General features: G+C 45.6%; 1 protein-coding gene across 2 annotated transcripts in view; it reads right to left on the minus strand.

Annotated features, from left to right (window-relative positions):
• DPP3 (dipeptidyl peptidase 3) overlaps window positions 1-22,020 on the minus strand; it is a 37,329-nt gene that overhangs the window by 8,806 nt on the left and 6,503 nt on the right. For both annotated transcript variants that reach the window (XM_067472410.1, XM_067472411.1), the window contains exons 3-12: window positions 19,699-19,788; window positions 19,276-19,413; window positions 16,551-16,625; window positions 14,874-14,964; window positions 14,630-14,760; window positions 11,551-11,681; window positions 4,218-4,276; window positions 2,687-2,881; window positions 1,352-1,464; window positions 285-377 (exon numbers count right to left, since the gene is read on the minus strand). In XM_067472410.1, the coding sequence (XP_067328511.1) occupies window positions 285-377; window positions 1,352-1,464; window positions 2,687-2,881; window positions 4,218-4,276; window positions 11,551-11,681; window positions 14,630-14,760; window positions 14,874-14,964; window positions 16,551-16,625; window positions 19,276-19,413; window positions 19,699-19,788 (1,116 nt within the window). The remainder of the gene's footprint in view (window positions 1-284; window positions 378-1,351; window positions 1,465-2,686; window positions 2,882-4,217; window positions 4,277-11,550; window positions 11,682-14,629; window positions 14,761-14,873; window positions 14,965-16,550; window positions 16,626-19,275; window positions 19,414-19,698; window positions 19,789-22,020) is intronic.

Below are 22,020 nucleotides of genomic sequence, written 5' to 3' on the forward strand. Positions count from 1 at the left end.
CAAAAGAGCATATTTATAACTAGTGTAGGAGACTTGTAGAAGGTTGCTATTTCCATCATTCTTGGAAGCGTTTGTTTGGGGAATGATTGTCTTCCTATTCCTCTGAGGCTGAGAGAGTGTGACTTGCCCAAGAGCACCCAATGGGTTGCCATGGCTGAGCAAGGCCTCCAAACTTGGATCCCCCAAACGGTTTTGGACTTCAACTCCCAGAATTCCTCACCACTGGCCAAGCTAGCTGAGGCTCCTGGGTGTTGTAGTCCACGCAAGAGATATGACACACCTACCTGGACAAAAAGCTTCCCACTACCATGGCCCAGGAGTTCGTGGAGGCCCACTTGCACCTCGAAAGAGGGGCCTTTCCATTTGATGTACAGGTCCTGCAAAACGAGAGAAAGGTCATCTGTCAGGTGGGCTTTCATGGTGTCTTCCTTATCCAGTAATAGTGTTTTTAGCATTATGAGCTGCTTTGAGTCTCTTTTAAGACTCTATTATTATTATTATTATTATTATTATTATTATTATTATTATTAGTTGGATGTTCTCTAATCCCTTATCCACTCCATCTTGCTGAGGTTGAAGATGACTTTCTTTTTGTGAGAAGACTGAGGCAAAGAAGGCATTAAGTAGTTCTGCCTTTTCCCTATCCCCTGTCAGCATTGCCCTAACTTTGCCTCCTTGTTTTTCCTTTTTCTACTGACATAAGAAAAGAAGCCCTTTTTATTGTTTTTAATGTCCCTGGCAAGCCTGAGCTCGTTTTGTGCTTTAGCCTTGCGGACCTTTTCCCTACAGGTGTTGGCTATTTGTTTGAATTCTTCTTTGGTGATTTCTCCCTTTTCCCACTTCTTGTGCATGTCTCTTTTGTGTCTTAGCACAGTTAGAAGTTCTTTGGACATCCATTCTGGCTTCTTTGCACTTGTCCTATTTTTTCTCTTTGTTGGCACAGTTTGCAATTGCGCCTTGAGTATTTCACTCTTGAGAAATTCCCATCCATCCATAACTCCCATAACTCCCATCCATCCGTAACTCCCTTGAGAGATTTAGGGAAAATCTCTGAAGCCATAAAAATACTGAAAAAATAATAATAGTTTTTGTTGTTATTTTTATTATTTGTGGGATTATCTCAAGCAATAAAATAATAATAATAATAATAATAATAATAATAATAATAATAATAATAATTGTATCCTTCCTTTTCTTGCCCATGTGGCCTCTTCCAACTCTATTCTATGAATCTTGCACAAAGTTATTACGGGATGAATTGGGAAGTACAGAGAGCAGAATATGACATACGGCATAAAACAACACAATATAAAATGAGTAAACATGGATTGCAATTGAAAAAAGCACCCACTTTGTCCTCTTCAGCAAGGAAGGTCAGCTTCTCCTTCTTCGTGGAATAAGCCACGGACAAGACGTTTCCCAGGGAGACATTCTTGAAGCCGTCCGTTTGACGGATGTCGTCATCTGTTACGGAGAAGAAGGAGGCCACATCATAGACCATCAATGGGTTATGACAACCACTCCCATCATCCCCAGATGGCCATCCAGCTCTGCCATATTCTGACTCTAGGGTTCTATGATTTTTACTTATGATTCCACAATCAAATCCCTCCCAACAGATGACCATCCAGCTCTGCCATATTCTGACTCTAGGGTTCTATGATTTTTACGCATGATTCTACAATCAAATCTCTCCCAACAGATGGCCATCCAGCTCTGCCATATTCTGACTCTAGGGTTCTATGATTTTTACTTATGATTCCACAATCAAATCCCTCCCAACAGATGGCCATCCAGCTCTGCCATATTCTGACTCTAGGGTTCTATGATTTTTACTTATGATTCTACAATCAAATCCCTCCCAACAGATGGCCATCCAGCCCTGCCATATTCTGACTCTAGGGTTCTATGATTTTTACTTATGATTCCACAATCAAATCCCTCCCAACAGATGGCCATCCAGCCCTGCCATATTCTGACTCTAGGGTTCTATGATTTTTACTTATGATTCTACAATCAAATCCCTCCCAACAGATGGCCATCCAGCTCTGCCATATTCTGACTCTAGGGTTCTATGATTTTTACTTATGATTCCACAATCAAATCCCTCCCAACAGATGGCCATCCAGCCCTGCCATATTCTGACTCTAGGGTTCTATGATTTTTACTTATGATTCCACAATCAAATCCCTCCCAACAGATGGCCATCCAGCTCTGCCATATTCTGACTCTAGGGTTCTATGATTTTTACTTATGATTCCACAATCAAATCCCTCCCAACAGATGGCCATCCAGCCCTGCCATATTCTGACTCTAGGGTTCTATGATTTTTACTTATGATTCCACAATCAAATCCCTCCCAACAGATGGCCATCCAGCCCTGCCATATTCTGACTCTAGGGTTCTATGATTTTTACTTATGATTCCACAATCAAATCCCTCCCAACAGATGGCCATCTAGCTCTGCCATATTCTGACTCTAGGGTTCTATGATTTTTACTTATGATTCCACAATCAAATCCTTCCCAACAGATGGCCATCCAGCTCTGCCATATTCTGACTCTAGGGTTCTATGATTTTTACTTATGATTCTATAATCAAATCCCTCCCAACAGATGGCCATCCAGCTCTGCCATATTCTGACTCCTAGACCGCCCAGCTTCAACGGCTATAACCAGAGCCTTACAATTTGGGATGTTGATGCCGGCCGGAATGCCGCTGCCGGAGAAGGTGAGGACGTCAAGGGAAGTGAAGTCCGGCTTGAGGAAAGCGTCCTTCTCGAAGGCGCGGGGCCAAGGCAGCTCCTCCAGCAGGCGCTCGGCCGCGGACACCAAGCGGGCAAACTTGGCACTCATGGCCTTGTTCACGATGGCCACGAACCCTGGGAACGGAGACCCAGAAGAGATTTGCAACCACACGAGAACAACCCCCAACTTAAAGATATAATAAACTAAAATATATCATATGTAATATAGTTTTGAAATAGAATAAACTAAAACAACACAAGAAAATAATAAAAGTGCCCCAAAAATCCCATGTCTTATCTTATATTAGAAGGAGGGAAAGAAGGAGGGATAAAGAAGGAAAGAAAGGGTAGAGAAGGATGGAAGGAGAGAAGGAGGGAGATAAAGGAGGAAAGAACATAGGGTAGAGAAGGAAGGAAGGAAGGGTAGAGAAGGAAGGAAGGAAGGAAGGGTAGAGAAGGACGGAAAAGAGAAGGAGGGAGAGAAAGGAAGAAAGAAGAAGGGAAAGAAGGAGGGAAGGAGAGAAAGGAAAGAACATAAGGTAGAGAAGGAAGGAAGGAGATAAAGAAGGAAAGAAAGGGTAGAGAAGGACGGAAGGAGAGAAGGAGGGAGGGAAAGGAGGAAAGAAGAAGGGAAAGGAGGAGGGAAGGAGATAAAGAAGGAAAGAAAGGGTAGAGAAGGACGGAAGGAGAGAAGGAGGGAGAGAAAGGAGGAAAGAAGAAGGGAAAGAAGGAGGGAAGAAGAGAAAGGAAAGAACAAAGCAGAGAAGGAAGGAAGGAAGGAGATAAAGAAGGAAAGAAAGGGTAGAGAAGGATGGAAGGAGAGAAGGAGGGAAAGAAGGAGGGAAGGAGAGAAAGGAAAGAACATAGGGTAAAGAAGAAAGGAAGGAGATAAAGAAGGAAAGAAAGGGTAGAGAAGGATGGAAGGAGAGAAGGAGGGAAAGAAGGAGGGAAGGAGAGAAAGGAAAGAACGTAGGGTAGAGAAGGAAGGAAGGAAGGAGGGAGGGAAGGAGATAAAGAAGGAAAGAAAGGGTAGAGAAACACGGAAGGAGAGAAGGAGGGAGAGAAAGAAGAAGGGAAAGAAGGAGGGAAGGAGAGAAAGGAGGAAATAAAGAAAGATAGAGAAGGAAGGAAGGAAGGAAGGAAGGAAGGAAGGAAGGAGATAAAAAAGGAAAGAAAGGGTCAAGAAGGAAGGAAGGAGAGAAAGGAGGAAAGAAGAAGGGAAAGAAGGGGAAGGAGAGAAAGGAACGAATGTAGGGTAGAGAAGGAAGGAAGGAAGGAAGGAAGGAAGGAAAGAGAGAAGGAGGAAGAGAATGAAATAACAAAGTGAAGGAGGGAAGGAAGGAGAGAAGGAACGAAGAGAGAAAGCGGGAGGAGGGGAAGGAAGGAAAGAGACAAGGCAGGGGACGGCTAGTAGTAGTAGTAGTAGTAGTAATAATAATAATAATAATAATAATAATAATGGTAACAGTACCTTCAAATTCCCCCCGGGAGCCGTAGGGATCTCGGTAGCTTTCAATGAACCCGATATAACTGTGAATATCCAAAAAAGAGAGAGAGAACAAAAGGCAAGGTGAGGGATTTTTCATTGGCTTTTGGCCGTCTTTGAATGCGTAGTGGTACAGATCCAATGTGAATACACTTGGGCCTCATCTACACTGACCATTTAATGCAGCTTTCTTTTGTGTACTTTCAACGTAATCCATCATTGTTATCATACTGCTGTTTCCACCCTCATCATAGAAGTGAAAGAGCAGCTTAATCGAAATCACTACCTTGCAGTAAGGCACAATGAAATCCCTCCCAACAGATGGCCATCCAGCTCTGCTTAAAAACCTCGGGAAGGAGACTCCTATTAATTGATTAGTGGAGTTATATGCCAGGAAGAATGATTCTGAAGACATTTGCCTGGTAGCATGGGTAACTGTGCCTAGCACCAGGACTGTGGCGCAGTTGTCTGAGTGTCAGCTGCATTAAGATCACTTCTGACCATGAGTTTGAAGCCGGCCCAGGTCGGAGTGAGCTTCCGACCAATTGTGTAGCTTGTTGTCGACCTTTGCAATCCAAAAGACAGTTGCATCTGTCAAGTAGGAAAATTAGGTTCCACCTATGTGTGGGGAGGCTAATTTAACTAATTTAAATTAGTTATTTATTATTTATTTATTTATTTATTTGCTGCATTTGTTGACCGCCGTTCTCAGCCCTAGGGCGACTCACGGCGGTGCACAACATATAAAAGACAATTTACAAAGCAAGAACGAAAAATCAACATATCACTAATACACAATCATATAATTACACTAAATAACCCGCTCCGTCTCATCGTAGAATCATAACCAATCTCATAATCCATATTCCGTTCCAGTTGTCATTAGCAATTAGTGTAGCACTCAGTTAAACGCCTTCTCAAATAGCCATGTCTTTAGGCTCTTACGGAAAGACATAAGGGAGGGCGCCTGTCTGATGTCAACAGGGAGGGTGTTCCACAGCCGGGGGGCCACCACTGAGAAGGCCCTCTCTCTCGTCCCCGCCAGACGTGCATGTGAAGCAGGCGGGATCGAGAGAAGGGCCTCCCCAGACGATCTCAAGGCCCTCATGGGCTCATAGGCCGAGATGCGGTCCGAAAGGTATTTTGGGCCAGAACCGTTTAGGGCTTTGTAGGATAACACCAGCACCTTAAATTGGGCCCGGTAGCAAATCGGCAGCCAGTGGAGCTGGAACAACAAGGGCGTTGTGTGCTCCCTGCGTCCCGCTCCTGTTAGTAACATGGCTGCCGCGCGCTGGACTAGCTGAAGCTTCTGGGCCGTCTTCAAGGGCAGCCCCACGTAGAGAGCGTTGCAGTAGTCAAGGCGGGATGTGACCAGAGCGTGTACCACCGTGGCCAAGTCAGACTTCCCGATTAATTAATTTAAATTAGCCTGTACCTTTGGAAGTCTGACTTGGTCACGATGGTCCACGCTCTGGTAACATTTTATTTATTTATTTATTTAGTACACTTGTATACCGCTAATATCTCAGCCTGTGCGGCGACTCATTGCGGTTTACAACATATTTAAAAATACAATATTCACTATAAAAATATAAAATAAAATATAAAAATACATACATATACATACATAGTATTGGGCCACCAATACAGACCGGAACATCTCATAGTTAAAGTCGTAATCCAATTCGTTATCCTTGATTGCTAGTCCATGATCAAAACATCATCACATCGGAATTAGTTGAAAACTTGCTCGAACATCCAAGTTTTCAGTTTTTTCCGAAATGCCATTAGCGAGGTGGCTGATCTTATTTCAGTAGGGAGGGCATTCCAAAGCCGGGGGGCCACCACAGAAAAGGCCCTATCTCTCGTTCCCGCAAGCCGCACTTGTGAAGCAGGCGGGATGGAGAGAAGGGCTTCTCCTGAAGATCTTAGGGTCCTGGTGGGCTGATAGGCTGAGATACGTTCGGATAGGTATGTAGGGCCAGAACCGTTTAGGGCTTTAAAGGTCAAAGCCAGCACTTTGAATTGGGCTCGGTAGCTAATCGGTAGCCAGTGGAGCTGGTACAGCAGAGGAGTTGTATGCTCCCTGCGCCCTGCTCCTGTTAATACCATGGCTGCCGCCCGTTGGACTAATTGGAGCTTCCGGGCCGTCTTCAAAGGCAACCCCACGTAGAGAGCGTTGCAGTAGTCAAGGCGGGATGTAACCAGAGCATGGACTACCGTGGCCAAGTCAGACTTCCCAAGGTACGGTCGCAGTTGGAGCACGAGTCTTAACTGTGCGAATGCTCCCCTGGTCACCGCCGAAACCTGGGGATCCAGGCTCAGCGATGAGTCCAGGATCACACCCAAACTGCGAACCTGTGTCTTCAGGGGGAGTGCGACCCCGTCTAACACAGGCTGTAACCCTATACCCTGTTCGGCCCTGCGACTGACCAGGAGTACCTCTGTCTTGTCTGGATTCAATTTCAATTTGTTCGCCCCCATCCAGACCGTCACAGCGGCCAGGCACCGGTTCAGGACCTCGACAGCCTCCTTAGTAGCGGGTGGGAAGGAGTGACAGAGCTGGACATCATCTGCGTACAGATGACACCGCACCCCGAAACTCCGGATGATCTCACCCAGCGGCTTCATGTAGATGTTAAACAACATGGGGGACAGTATTGAACCCTGAGGAACCCCACAAAACAAAGGTTGTGGGGTAGAACAGGAGTCCCCCAGTGACACCTTCTGAGACCGACCCTCGAGGAATGACCGGAGCCACTGCAGAGCAGTACCTCCGAGACCCATTCCCGCGAGGCGTCCCAGAAGGATACCGTGGTCGACGGTATCGAAGGCCGCTGAGAGGTCGAGTAGCACCAACAGGGACACACTCCCCCTGTCGAGCTCCCGACGGAGATCATCCACTAAGGCGACCAAGGCTGTCTCGGTACCGTGTCCCGGCCTAAAGCCAGACTGTGCCGGGTCTAGATAATCCGTGTCTACCAAGAATGCCTGGAGTTGTGAGGCCACCACACGTTCCATGACTTTGCCCAAAAAGGGAAGATTGGAAACAGGCCGATAGTTTACCAATTGAGTGGGGTCCAGTGATGGTTTCTTCAACAGCGGTTTTATCACAGCTTGCTTTAAGCTGGCTGGAAAAATGCCTTCCCGAAGGGAGGCATTAACCACCACCTTAACCCACTCGGCCAATCCCCCTCTGGCCTCCTTTAGAAGCCAGGATGGGCAGGGGTCTAGGATGCATGTGGTAGCTCTCATTCCTCCAAGCACCTTGTCCACATCCTCGGTTTGAACCAATTGAAATGAATCCATCAAAATCGGACAAGCAGATGCTCGTGTTACATCCTCAGAGACTGCCGTTAATATGGTGTCCAGTCCAGAGCGGATCAAAGCGACTTTGTCTGTAAAGAACCGAGCAAAAGCTTCACAGCGAGCTGCCGCGTCATCAGGGCACCCATCCTGAATGGTGGGTTTTAAAAGGCCTCTGACAACTCGGAACAGTTCAGCCGGACGGTTCTTTGCAGACGCAATAGTGGCCGCAAAGAAAGTTTTCTTTGCGGCTCTTATTGCCGCGGCATATGACCTTAAAAAGGACACAAACCGTGTTCGGTTTGGCTCGCTCGGATCCGAACGCCACACGCTCTCTAGTTCCCTCTTCTTTCGCTTCAACACCGCCAGCTCCTCAGTAAACCAAGGAGCTGGTTTAGTTCGGCTACTTGAGAGGGGACGTTCTGGAGCGATCGTGTCTATTGCCCTGGTCATCTCCCCATTCCAGAGAGCGACCAGGGCATCAACAGGATCACCAACCGAGGTGGCGGGGAAATCCCCAAGAGCCATCAGGAATCCTTCCGGATCCATAAGCCTCCTGGGGCGAACCAATTTAATAGGTCCTCCACCTCTGCGGAGGTTAGGGGGTGCAGTAAGTCTAAAGCTGACCAGGTGGTGGTCGGTCCATGGCAACGGAGAGATGGATAACTCCTCAACACCGCCACCTTCCTCCCATCCCTGGCAGAAAACCAAGTCCAATGTATGTCCAGCACTGTGGGTGGGGCCAGATACTTGTTGGGACAGACCCATGGTCGCCATGGTAGACATGAAGTCCTGAGCCGCTCCCGCATCCTGTATTGACTACAGCAACGCTCTCTACGTGGGGTTGCCTCTGAAGACTGCCCGGAAGCTGCAATTAGTCCAACGTTCGGCAGCCAGATTACGAACGGGAGCAGGGTACAGGGAGCGCACAACTCCTTTGTTACGTCAGCTCCACTGGCTGCCAATTAGCTTCCGAGCACAATTCAAAGTGCTGGTTTTAACCTACAAAATCCTATACCAGAGATCCTCAAACTACGGCCCGCGGGCCAGATACGGCCCTCCAAGGTCATTTACCTAGCCCTCACTGAGGGTCAACCTAAGTCTGAAAACAACTTGAAAGCACACAACAACAATCCTATTTCATCAGCCAAAAGCAGGCCCACAGTTCCCATTGAAATATGAATAAGTTTATATTTGTTAAAATTGCTCTTCATTTTAATTATTGTATTGTTTGAAAGGCAAAAGCTGCACATCGCAAGTGCTGAACCTGACTCAGCACATAGAAGATGGCTTTGAAAGGCAGCACATCACAGGAGATGTCTTCATAGACCTGTCAGCAGCCTATGAGACTGTGAACCGCCGCCTCCTCCTGAGAAAAATGTATAATATCACAAAGGACGACCACCTCACCCGCCTCATAGGAAACCTGCTACAAAACAGGAGCTTTTTTGTTGAGTTCCAGGGCCAGAGAAGCAGATGGCGGAATGACTGCATGGAGCACCGTTACCTTCCTGCCGGAGCGGTACCTATTGATCTACTCACATTTGCATGTTTTCGAACTGCTAGGTTGGCAGAAGCTAGGGCTGACAGCGGAAGCTCATGCCGCTCCCCGGAATCGAACCTGCGACCTTTCGGTCAACAAGCTCAGCAGCTCAGTGCTTTAACCCACTGCGCCACCGGTCTAACCACCAGGAAAATCTTCCAAATGTTTAGGCAGCATCTCCTTTCCTGCAATCTGAATCCATGGCTGGGGGTGGTGACGGCCGACAGGGAGCTGGTCCATGAGGTCACGAAGAGTTGGAAACGACTGAACGATTGAACAACAATATGTTGGGAAATGATGGAATCAGAATGTTTGAGCTAGATAACAAGTTAATCCATTTGAAACAACAACAGCAGAAAAATGCAAAGTAAGAGACCTTCTTACAGTCCAAAAGTGTGGCAAACTGTAGGAACGCAGAGTCTGTACACCCGCCACTTTCTCCAAAGATTGGAGGAAGGTGGTGTATTGGTAAAATGAACATTTTATTTATCGTGTCATCAGCAACCATACCATTGTGTTACAATTCTAACAGAACAAAACAAACACACAGATTAAAAAGAAAGAGGGAAAAAAGAGAGAGGGAAAAAAACACAAATTTTGCAAACTTGGTAGTTGGTTAAATGTCCTTTGACCAGTATCTGGCCACTTGGAGTGCTTCTGGTGTTGCTGCAAGAAGGTCCTCCATTGTGGATGTTGGCTCAGGTTGCATCGCAGCAGGTGGTCAGTGGTTTGCTCCTCTCCACACTCGCATGCCGAGGATTCCACCCTGTAGCCCCATTTCTTAAGATTGGCTCTGCATCTCGTGGTGCCAGAGTGCAGTCTGTTCAGCGCCTTCCAAGTCGCCCAGTCTTCTGTGTGTCCAGGGGGGAGTCTCTCATCTGGTATCACCCATGGATTGAGGTGCTGGGTTTGGGCCTGCCACTTTTGGACTCTCGCTTGCTGAGGTGTTCCAGCGAGTGTCTCTGTAGATCTTAGCAAACTATTTCTAGATTTAAGTCGTTGACGTGCTGGCTGATAACCAAACAGGGGATGAGCTGGAGATGTCTCTGCCTTGGTCCTTTCACTATTAGCTGCTACTTCCCGGCGGATGTCAGGTGGTGCAATACCGGCTAAGCAGTGTAATTTCTCCAGTGGTGTAGGGCGCAGACACCCCATGATAATGCGGCATGTCTCATTAAGAGCCATATCTACTGTTTTAGTGTGGTGAGATGTGTTCCACACTGGGCATGCATACTCAGCAGCAGAGTAGCATAGCACAAGGGCAGATGTCTTCACTGTGTCTGGTTGTGATCCCCAGGTTGTGCCAGTCAGCTTTCGTATGATGTTGTTTCTAGAACAGATTTGTGGGGAATGCAATCTGGCCCACATGTGGATCACTTCTCCAAGAGCAGAAAGAAGTATGCTTGGAGAATGTATGCATGGAGAATGAATGTATATATGTGTGTGTGAACTTTGAATAGAATCATAGAATCATAGAATCAAAGAGTTAGAAGAGACCTCATGGGCCATCCAGTCCAACCCCTTTCTGCCAAGAAGCAGGAATATTGCATTCAAATCACCCCTGACAAATGGCCATCCAGCCTCTGCTTAAAAGCTTCCAAAGAAGGAGCCTCCACCACACTCCGGGCAGAGAGTTCCACTGCTGAACGGCTCTCACAGTCAGGAAGTTCTTCCTCGTGTTCAGATGGAATCTCCTCTCTTGTAGTTTGAAGCCGTTGTTCCATTGCGTCCTCGTCTCCAAGGAAGCAGAAAACAAGCTTGCTCCCTCCTCCCTGTGGCTTCCTCTCACATATTTATACATGGCTATCATATCTCCTCTCAGCCTTCTCTTCTTCAGGCTAAACATGCCCAGTTCCCTAAGCCGCTCCTCATAGGGCTTGTTCTCCAGACCCTTGGTCATTTTAGTCGCCCTCCTCTGGACACATTCCAGCTTGTCAATATCTCTCTTGAATTGTGGTGCCCAGAATTGGACACAATATTCCAGATGTGGTCTAACCAAAGCAGAATAGAGGGGTAGCATGACTTCCCTGGATCTAGACACTATGCTCCTCTTGATGCAGGCCAAAATCCCATTGGCTTTTTTTGCCGCCACATCACATTGTTGGCTCATGTTTAACTTGTTGTCCACGAGGACTCCAAGATCTTTTTCACACGTACTGCTCTCAAGCCTGGCATTGTCCCCCATTCTGTATCTTTGCATTTCATTTTTTCTGCCAAAGTGGAGTATCTTGCATTTGTCACTGTTGAACTTCATTGTGTTAGTTTTGGCCCATCATCTCTCTAATCTGTCAAGATCGTTTTGAATTCTGCTCCTGTCCTCTGGAGTATTGGCTATCCCTCCCAATATGGTGTCGTCTGCAAACTTGATGATCATGAATAAAATGGAATATCCTCTTTGTTTGTGTAGCCAATGTAGCTATACAGTCTGTGTGTCTACTTCTTTCTCTGGAAAGTGCCTGATATTCTCACCTCTCCACGATGGGGCCCTTGTCTTGGATCCAGCAGCGGGAGCCCTCCTTGTGGGCCACGATGGAGCCCTGGGTGAAGCTGGTGATGTAGTGGGTCAGCATTTCCGCCTGGGTGGCGTTGGCCGCGTGTTGCTGCAGGAGGAAACACAGGAGTGCCTTGAGGTCAAGACAGCATCATTCGACATGTCCCAGCCTCTACATTGGTCACCGCAATCTCATCCATTCTACACTGTGGAATTAATTCAGATTTATACCACTTGAACTGCCATGGCTCCCTGGAATGGAATCCTGAGGTCTGGAGTTCGGCGAGGCAGAGAAGGCTAACGACAAACCCTGTGTCTGGTGAGTATTTTTATAATAATATCTTTTTATCTATGGATTTCGTGTTCTTATGTTTGGACTTTGTTGTACCCTGCCTCAAGCCGGGTAACGAATACTGGGTGTGAGATTTGTAAAATAACAATAGCAGTTGTGTGTCTAATATATGTGCATTATTTATTTATTCATTTATTTATTTATTTATTTATGCGCTTGTATACCGCTAATATCTCAGCCTAAATCGGTGACTCATTGCGGTTTACAACACTTAAAAAACAACAATATTCAGTTTAAAAGCATAAAACACATATACAATACAATTTATTGGGCCACCAATAACCATCCAATGCATCTCGTAACTGGAGTCGCAATCCAAATTCGTCGTCCATGATTACCAGTCCTTTAGTCATCATAATTCGTTGCAACGGATTAACCGAATGCTTGTTTAAACATCCATGTCTTCAATCTTTTCCGAAACACCATCAGCGAGGGGGCTGATCTTACCTCTATGGGGAGGGTGTTCCAAAGCCGAGGGGCCACCACAGAAAAGGCCCTGTCTCTCGTTCCCGCCAGCCGCACTTGTGAAGCCGGCGGGATAGAGAGCAGGGACTCCCCAGAAGATCTTAGGGTCCTGGTGGGCTGATAGGTTGAGATACGTTCGGATAGATAAGTTGGGCCAGAACCGTTTAGGGCTTTAAAGGCCAACGCCAGCACTTTGAATTGAGCCCGGTAGCAGATCGGCAGCCAGTGGAGCTGACGCAGCAGAGGAGTGGTATGCTCCCTGCGCTCCGCTCCTGTTAGTATCATGGCTGCCGAACGTTGGACTAATTGGAGCTTCCGGGCTGTCTTCAAAGGCAACCCCACGTAGAGAGCGTTGCAGTAGTCAAGACGGGATGTAACCAGAGCGTGGACTACCGTGGCCAAGTCAGACTTCCCAAGGTACGGTCGCAGTTGGCGCACAAGTTTTAACTGTGCGAATGCTCCCCTGGTCACCGCCGAAACCTGGGGTTCCAGGCTCAGCGATGAGTCCAGGATCACACCCAAACTGCGACATCTACATTATGTCTTAAGATAGAGTGACTGTCTTAGATACTTGAGTTGTATATTATGAAAAACTGTTTTTCTGGTATGTTTTCCCTTTCCCAATTTCGGAATAAATGCCAGTTCAATATATAGGCAGTTGGGGCAGAATACCAAAAATCTGGAGGAAAGCAAGAGTCGTCGCCATCCTGAAGCCAGGCAAAGACCGTAATGACTCAAAAAGCGACAGACCAATCCCCCTGTTGTGCCACCTTTGCAAAGTTCTGGAGAGACTTATTTTGCATAGAATTATGGAAAAAATAGACCCATGCCTGATCCCACAGCAAGCTGGCTTCAGAAAAGGCATAACATTGAAGTGTTTTTGGGTCTCTCTAGATCCTCCAGTGTGAGTCTATGGGATGCTCAAGAATGGTTGAACATCCCTTATATGCTGGCCACATGGCCTTGGAGGTGTCTGTGGACAACGCCGGCTCTTTGCCATTATCCATGCTTTCAGATAGCCACTGGTCTTGGAGGGGGACATGAGAGAAGCCTCCTCGCAGGATTACAAGACATCCGGGCGGCCCTGTTATGCCACCTCTACAAAGTCCTGGAGAGACTTATTTTGCATAGAATTACAGAAAAAATAGACCCCTGTCTGATTCCACAGCAAGCTGGCTTCAGAAAAGGCAAAAGCTGCACATCGCAAGTGCTGAACCTGACTCAGCACATAGAAGATGGCTTTGAAAGGCAGCAGATCACAGGAGCTCTCTTCATAGACCTGTCAGCGGCTTATGACACTGTCAACCACCGCCTCCTCCTGAAAAAAATGTATAATATCACAAAGGACGACCACCTCACCCGCCTCATAGGAAACCTGCTACAAAACAGGAGCTTTTTCGTTGAGTTCCAGGGCCAGAGAAGCAGATGGCGGAAACAGAAGAACGGCCTGCCTCAGGGGAGCGTGCTTGCTCCATCCATGTTCAACATCGACACAAATGACCGGCCACTGCCAGAAGGGACAGAGAGTTTCATCTATGCTGATGATCGTGCCATCACCGCTCAAGCAGGGAGCTTTGAGATGGTTGAACAGAAGATTTCGAAAGCTCTAGGTGCTCTTACTGCCTATTACAGGGAAAACCAGCTAATCTCTAATCCATCTAAAACACAGACATGTGCCTTTCATCTCAAGAACAGAGAAGCATCCCGAGCTCTGAGGATGACCTGGGAAGGAATCCCGCTGGAGCATTGCAGCGCACCCAGATACCTGGGAGTCACTCTGGACCGTGCTCTGAGCTACAAGAAGCACTGCCTGAACATCAAAGAAAAAGTGGGTGCTAGAAACAATATCATACGAAAGCTGACTGGCACAACCTGGGGATCACAACCAGATACAGTGAAGACATCTGCCGTTGCGCTGTGCTACTCTGCTGCTGAGTATGCATGCCTAGTGTGGAACACATCTCACCACGCTAAAACAGTGGATGTGGCTCTTAATGAGACATGCCGCATTATCACGGGGTGTCTGCACCCCACACCACTGGAGAAATTACACTGTTTAGCCGGTATTGCACCACCTGACATCCGCCGGGAAGTAGCAGCCAATAGTAAAAGGACCAAGGCAGTGACATCCCCAGCTCATCCCCTGTTTGGGTATCAGCCAGCACGTCAACGACTTAAATCTAGAAATAGTTTTCTAAGATCTACAGAGACACTCGCTGGAACACCTCATCAGTCCCTACCTGAGCTTTCTGTAGATTCTCCACCACTTTCTGCAGAAGCGGGGCATAGTCGCCGAGCGTCATGGAGAACTCGCAGTCGCCAAACGGGAAGCATTTCATCTTGGCGGCCAGGTCAGCATCGAGCTGGGAATCTGGATGGAAGAGATACAGCTGTCAATCCAAGATGGGGAACCAAAGCTAATTCAACATCTTGATCCATGACTATCAATCAAGGGCACACTTATTGTCGCCAAACGGCTCTCACCATCCGAACACACCGAAGCCAGGCGGACTTCGTAGCTCACTTTCCCATCGACTTCTTTCTTAAAGAGCCTCGTGTTGTAAGCGCTGATGTTCTGCGGAAAAATGTGGAAGACAGAATCATAGGAAGCTGCTTGGCGGATCGCAAAGGCGGATCTGGCCAGGGTTGTCCATGCCTTAGTCACCTCCAGATTGGACTACTGTAATGTGCTCTATGTGGGGCTGCCCTTGAAAACGGCCCAGAAATTTCAGTTGGTCCAATGGGTGGTGGCCAGGTTGTTAACTGGTGCTCCTTACAGAGCTGGAATGTGTCCAGAGGAGGGCGACTAAAATGATCAAGGGTCTGGAGAACAAGCCCTATGAGGAGCGGCTTAGGGAACTGGGCATGTTTAGCCTGAAGAAGAGAAGGCTGAGAGGAGATATGATAGCCATGTATAAATATGTGAGAGGAAGCCACAGGGAGGAGGAGGGAGCAAGCTTGTTTTCTGCTTCCTTGGAGACTAGGACGCGGAACAATGGCTTCAAACTACAAGAGAGGAGATTCCAACTGAACATTAGGAAGAACTTCCTGACTGTGAGAGCCGTTCAGCAGTGGAACTCTGCCCCGGAGTGTGGTGGAGGCTCCTTCTTTGGAAGCTTTTAAGCAGAGGCTGGATGGCCATTTGTCAGGGGTAATTTGAATGCAATATTCCTGCTTCTTGGCAGAATGGGGTTGGACTGGATGGCCCAGGAGGTCTCTTCCAACTCTTTGATTCTATGATTCTATGAGAGGTCAACCCTCCTGTTTAAGGAGCTCCACTGGCTGCCACTCATTTTCTGGACCCAATTCCAGGTGCAGGTTCTTACCTACAAAGCCCTGAACGGTTTGGGACCCGCCTACCTGCATGACCGCATTTCTGTATACGAACCCACACGATCTCTTCGTTCATCTGGAGAGGCCCTACTCGTGCTCCCACCTGCATCGCAAGCGCGATTGGTGGGGACGACAGAGAGGGCCTTCTCGGTGGTGGCCCCTCGACTCTGGAACTCACTCCCTAAGGACATCGGGCATGCCCCAACTCTGGCAGTCTTCAGGAGGAGCTTGAAAACGTGGTTGTTCTAGTGTGCCTTCCCAGAATAATGAACCCTTAGCATTATGTCCTCCAACAACCACGTTTTCAAGCTCCTCCTGAAGACTGCCAGATTTGGGGCATGCCTGATGCCCTTAGGGAGTGAGTTCCAAAGTCAAGGGGCCACCACCGAGAAGGCCCTCTCTCTCATTCCCCACCAATCGCTCTTGCGATGCAGGTGGGAGCGCGAGTAGGGTCTCTCCAGATGATCGAAGAGATCGTGTGGGTTCGTATACAGAAATGCACTTTATATCGATTGAGGACTGCTTGTATGTCTCCATCAACGCCCCACCTCCTTTATCTTGCTCATGCCTAGCATTAGTTTTTAAACTTCAATTACATTTGGCCCAGACATAGATTTTAAATGTGCACTGTACCTTGTTTAATGTTTATGCTATTTGTGTATGAGATTTATTTTAATTGCTTTGTATTGTGTCTGTTATTGCTTGTATTGTTGTATTGTGGGCTCGGCCTCATGTAAGCCGCACCGAGTTCCATGGGGAGATGGTAGCGGGGTATAAATAAAGTATTATTATTTATTATTATTAATGACAGATGGCTTCTTGTCATACCTGAGAGTCCAAAAAGTCCTGGGCTCGCTTGGCATCTTCCATACTGCAGTTTGAAGAGAAATAAGTAGAAATGCCCTACAGAGGAGAAAAGAGACAGAAATGTCACACATCAATGTTGATGGCCCTGTTCTACACAAGGTCTCCATTGGGATCCCGTAATAATCTGTATTTCTCCTTTTCCCATTATGGAAAGTCACCTGATGGGCATTTCATTGGTTTTGGCCCCCAGATGTATTAGTTTTGAGTTTGCTCCCCATTCCGGCCATATGGCCCCCCTATCCACGGATACGATATCCATGATTCCACTCAACCACACTCCAGATGACATTGAAGTGTTTGTGGGCCTCTCTAGATCCTCCAGGGCGATTCTATGGGACGCTCAAGTATAGTCAAAATAGAGGTTGAACATCCCTTATATCAGCGGTTCTCAACCTGGGGGTCGCGACTCCCGGAGGGGTCGTTTGGCAATTCTGGAGGGGTCCTGGCATGGTCTCATTAGGCCAAGCCTCATCCTGCAGGCCCCATGCGCCCTCAACAGCGCACCAAACAGATACTGAGGCCTTCACAGAAGCTACTGAAAGAGAGAGAGGCAGGGAAGGGAAGGATTTTCTGTTGGTCATGGAAGTCCTGTATGCCAAGTTTGGTTGAATTCTATTGTTGGTGGAGTTCAGAATGCTCTTTGGTACCTGGTGAACTATAAATCCATACAGCTACATCCTCAAATGTCAGGGTCTATTTTTCCCAAACCCCTCCAGTATTTTCTGTTGGTCATGGAAGTCCTGTATGCCAAGTTTGGTTGAATTCTATTGTTGGTGGAGTTCAGAATGCTCTTTGGTGCCTGGTGAACTATAGATCCACACAAATGCAATTCCCAAATGTCAAGGTCTATTTCCCAAACCCCTCCAGTATTTTCTGTTGGTCATGGAAGTCCTGTATGCCAAGTTTGGTTGAATTCTATTGTTGGTGGAGCTCAGAATGCTCTTTGGTGCCTGGTGAACTATAAATCCACACAAATGCAATTCCCAAATGTCAAGGTCTATTTTTCCCAAACCCCTCCAGTATTTTCTGTTGGTCATGGAAGTCCTGTATGCCAAGTTTGGTTCCATCTATTGTTGGTGGAGTTCAGAATGCTCTTTGGTGCCTGGTGAACTATAGATCCACACAAATGCAATTCCCAAATGTCAAGGTCTATCTCCCAAACCCCTCCAGTTTTTTCTGTTGGTCATGGAAGTCCTGTATGCCAAGTTTGGTTGAATTCTATTGTTGGTGGAGTTCAGAATGCTCTTTGGTACCTGGTGAACTATAAATCCATACAGCTACATCCTCAAATGTCAGGGTCTATTTTTCCCAAACCCCTCCAGTATTTTCTGTTGGTCATGGAAGTCCTGTATGCCAAGTTTGGTTGAATTCTATTGTTGGTGGAGTTCAGAATGCTCTTTGGTGCCTGGTGAACTATAGATCCACACAAATGCAATTCCCAAATGTCAAGGTCTATTTCCCAAACCCCTCCAGTATTTTCTGTTGGTCATGGAAGTCCTGTATGCCAAGTTTGGTTGAATTCTATTGTTGGTGGAGCTCAGAATGCTCTTTGGTGCCTGGTGAACTATAAATCCACACAAATGCAATTCCCAAATGTCAAGGTCTATTTCCCAAACCCCTCCAGTTTTTTCTGTTGGTCATGGAAGTCTTGTATGCCAAGTTTGGTTGAATTCTATTGTTGGTGGAGTTCAGAATGCTCTTTGGTACCTGGTGAACTATAAATCCATACAGCTACATCCTCAAATGTCAGGGTCTATTTTTCCCAAACCCCTCCAGTATTTTCTGTTGGTCATGGAAATCCTGTACGCTAAGTTTGGTTGAATTCTATTGTTGGTGGAGTTCAGAATGCTCTTTGGTGCCTGGTGAACTATAAATCCACACAAATGCAATCCCCAAATGTCAGGTTCTATTTTTCCCAAACCCCTCCAGTATTTTCTGTTGGTCATGGAAGTCCTGTATGCCAAGTTTGGTTTGGTGGAGTTCAGAATGCTCTTTGGTGCCTGGTGAACTATAGATCCACACAAACGCAATTCCCAAATGTTATGGTCTATTTTCCCCAAACTCCACCAGTGTTCAAATTTTGGGCGTATTGAGTATGTATGCCAAGTTTGGTCCAGATCAATAGTCGTTTGGGTTCACAATCCTCTCCGGATGTAAGTGAACTACATCTTCCCTAAATTACTGTCAATCCCAACCCTCTCCAGTATTTTCTCGTCGTCATGGGAGTTCTTTGTGCCAAGTTTGGTCCAAGTCTGTAGTTTGTGGGGGTCTCATTGGGCTGTGGAAGGCAGAGCTAAATCGGTTGGCGGTAATTCCAATCCCTTCATCCATTGTCCATACTCCCTCAAACATATTGTTTTTATCATTAATCACTATGCTTTAATTATGTTCAATTTGTAACAATGGAAATACATCCTGCATATGAGATATTTACATTACAATTCATAACAGTACATTATGGCGTAGCAAGAAAAACATGGTTGGGGGTCACCACAACATGAGGAACTGTATTTAAGGGTCACAGCATTAGAAAGGTTGAGAACCACTGCCTTATATGCTGACCACATAACCTTGGAGGTGTCTATGGACAACGCCGGCTCTTTGCTTTCAGATAGCCACTGCTCTTGGAAAGTTTATGGGGAGAGATATGGGGATTTTACTGTATCTTGGGAAGCGGGCAACTTACCTGTCCGCAGAGCCCCAGGTGTTTTTGCGTGGGCTCTAAGGAGAACATGAGATCCCCGCATTGTCCCCACAGGTCCTCCATCTCTTCCGGGTGGTCCTGGAACGCCTGGCTCTTCCACACCAACTGCTTCAGCTTCTCCTATGGGAAAAACAAAACAAGCCAAGAAGCCTTATCAGAGCGATACAGACAAGGGGCAACATGGCCAGAAAAGGGTCATCATCATAGTCTGGGATTCAATCAGCTGATTTTAGGATTCAATCAGCTGATCAGTCAATTGATCAATTAGAATAGGGTTGGACTAGATGGCCTCTGGGGTCTCTTCCAACTTTAGGATTCTAACCCTTCAGCCAATGAGACGAGTTAATAGGAACGGTCCTCTCTCCGTTCAGGCCTCCCATTACGCAGATGACTTTGAGCTCTCACCTTGGGAAGGTTGGGGACAAATTTGGTGTCCCCGAAGGACTTGTAGTTGCCCATGTTGGCGTAGACGGCAGCAGCATAAACCAGGAAGGCCTGCAAGAGACAAGGCTCTTAATCAAGGTGTCAATCATAGACATTGGAATAAATACGTCTCCAAAACTATCACCATCCCCATCACCATCATAACAAACAACGAGTTCCATGATTACGTGGCTCTTTCTTCTGATGCTAAAGATTGGAAATCTTACATAGGCGATCTTATTTACTGTATATACTCGAGTATAAGCCTAGTTTTTCAGCCCCTTTTTTAGGCTGAAAAGGCTGCCCTCGGCTTATACTCGAGTCGGTTATTTATTATTTTACTCGTTATTACTATTACTATTATTTTTATTACATTTATTATTTTACTCTATTATTGGTATTATTACATTTGCATTATTTTACTCTATTATTTTATTACATTTATTATTTTACTTTATTATTATTACATTTATTATTTTACTCTATTATTGGCATTATTACATTTGCATGATTTTACTCTATTATTTTATTACATTTATTTTACTCTATTTATTATTATTATTACATTTATTATTTTACTTTATTATTATTACATTTATTATTTTACTTTATTATTATTACATTTATTATTTTACTTTATTATTATTACATTTATTATTTTACTTTATTATTATTACATTTATTATTTTACTTTATTATTGTTGTTGTTCCACTTATTATTTTACTCTATTATTGCCATTATTGCATTTGTATTATTCTACTCTATTATTGTTTTATTACATTTATTTTACTCTATTTATTATTATTATTACATTTATTATTTTCCTTTATTATTATTATTATTACATTTATTATTTTACTCTATTATTGGCATTATTACATTTGCATTATATTACTCTATTATTATTTTATTACATTTACTTTACTCTATTTATTATTATAATAATATTTATTATTTTACTTTATTATTATTGTTGTTCCACTTATTATTTTACTCTATTATTGCCATTATTGCATTTGTATTATTCTACTCTATTATTGTTTTATTACATTTATTTTACTCTATTTATTTCTATTATTATTATATTTACTATTTTACTTTCTTATTGTTGTTATTACATTTATTATTTTACTTTCTTTATTATTATTGGAAGGATATGTAAGCACATTTACACTGAAAAAGGTTAGAATAATGGTTTAATCAAAGTTAGTCAGTCTTATTTTAAATTACAGTTTTATGTAAACATTGAAAAACATTTCACCATTTCCTCGATTAATGTAATTTTATTGGTATCTATATTTATTTTGTATTACCAGTCGCTGCTGCATTTCTCACCCTCGACTTATACTCAAATCAATAACTTTTCCCATTTTTGGTGGTAAAATTAGGTGCCTTGGTTTATATTCGGGTCAGCTTATACTCGAGTATATACGGTACTTACTTACTTAGGTGATCCCTTGTAGTCCGAGGATGATGGTCCTCCAAGTGAAGTATCTTGGCGGTGGGTCTGTAGGTGGTTGTGGAGCCCTATCCTTGACCTGCATGTTCTCCCGCAGTGAGGGCATTGGTTTCCAGGTGGAAGGCGGTCTCAGTCGGGGTTGGCTTGCTGCGCCTTCCTCTTGGCACGTTTCTCTCTTTCGCCCTCCATTCGTGCCTTTTCAAATTCTGCAGCACTGCTGGTCACAGCTGATCTCCAGTTGGAGCGCTCAAAGGCCAGGGCTTCCCAGTTCTCAGTCTCTATACCTGAGTTTTCAAAGTTGGCTTTGAACCCGTCTTTAACTCTCTTTTCCTGCCCACCAACATTCCATTTTCCGTTCCTGAGTTTGGAATAAAGCAACCGCTTTGGGAGATGGTAGTTGGGCATCCGGGCAACGTGGCCGGTCCAGCGGTGTTGATGGCGGAGGACCATCGCTTCAATGCTGGTGGTCTTTGCTTCTTCCAGCACGCTGACATTTGTCCACCTCTCTTCCCAAGAGATTTGTAGGATTTTTTGGAGGCAGCGCTGATGGAATCGTTCCAGGAGTTGCATGTGACGTCTGTAGGCAGTCCACGTCTCGCAGGCGTAGAGCAGGGTTGGGAGGACAATAGCTTTAAAAACAAGCACCTTGGTCTCATTACGGATGTCCCAGTCCTCAAACACTCCATCCTATGCTTCATTCGGAAAAATGCTGCACTCGCAGAGCTCAGGTGGTGTTGAATTTCAGTGTCAATGTTGACTTTTGGGGAGAGGTGGCTGCCAAGGGAGCAGAAATGGTCCACCTTTTCAAATGTTACACCATTAAGCTGTATGTTGTCTGGATGCC

The sequence above is a fragment of the Anolis sagrei genome, chromosome 12 (assembly GCF_037176765.1).
Source record: "Anolis sagrei isolate rAnoSag1 chromosome 12, rAnoSag1.mat, whole genome shotgun sequence".
Lineage (NCBI taxonomy): Eukaryota > Metazoa > Chordata > Lepidosauria > Squamata > Dactyloidae > Anolis > Anolis sagrei.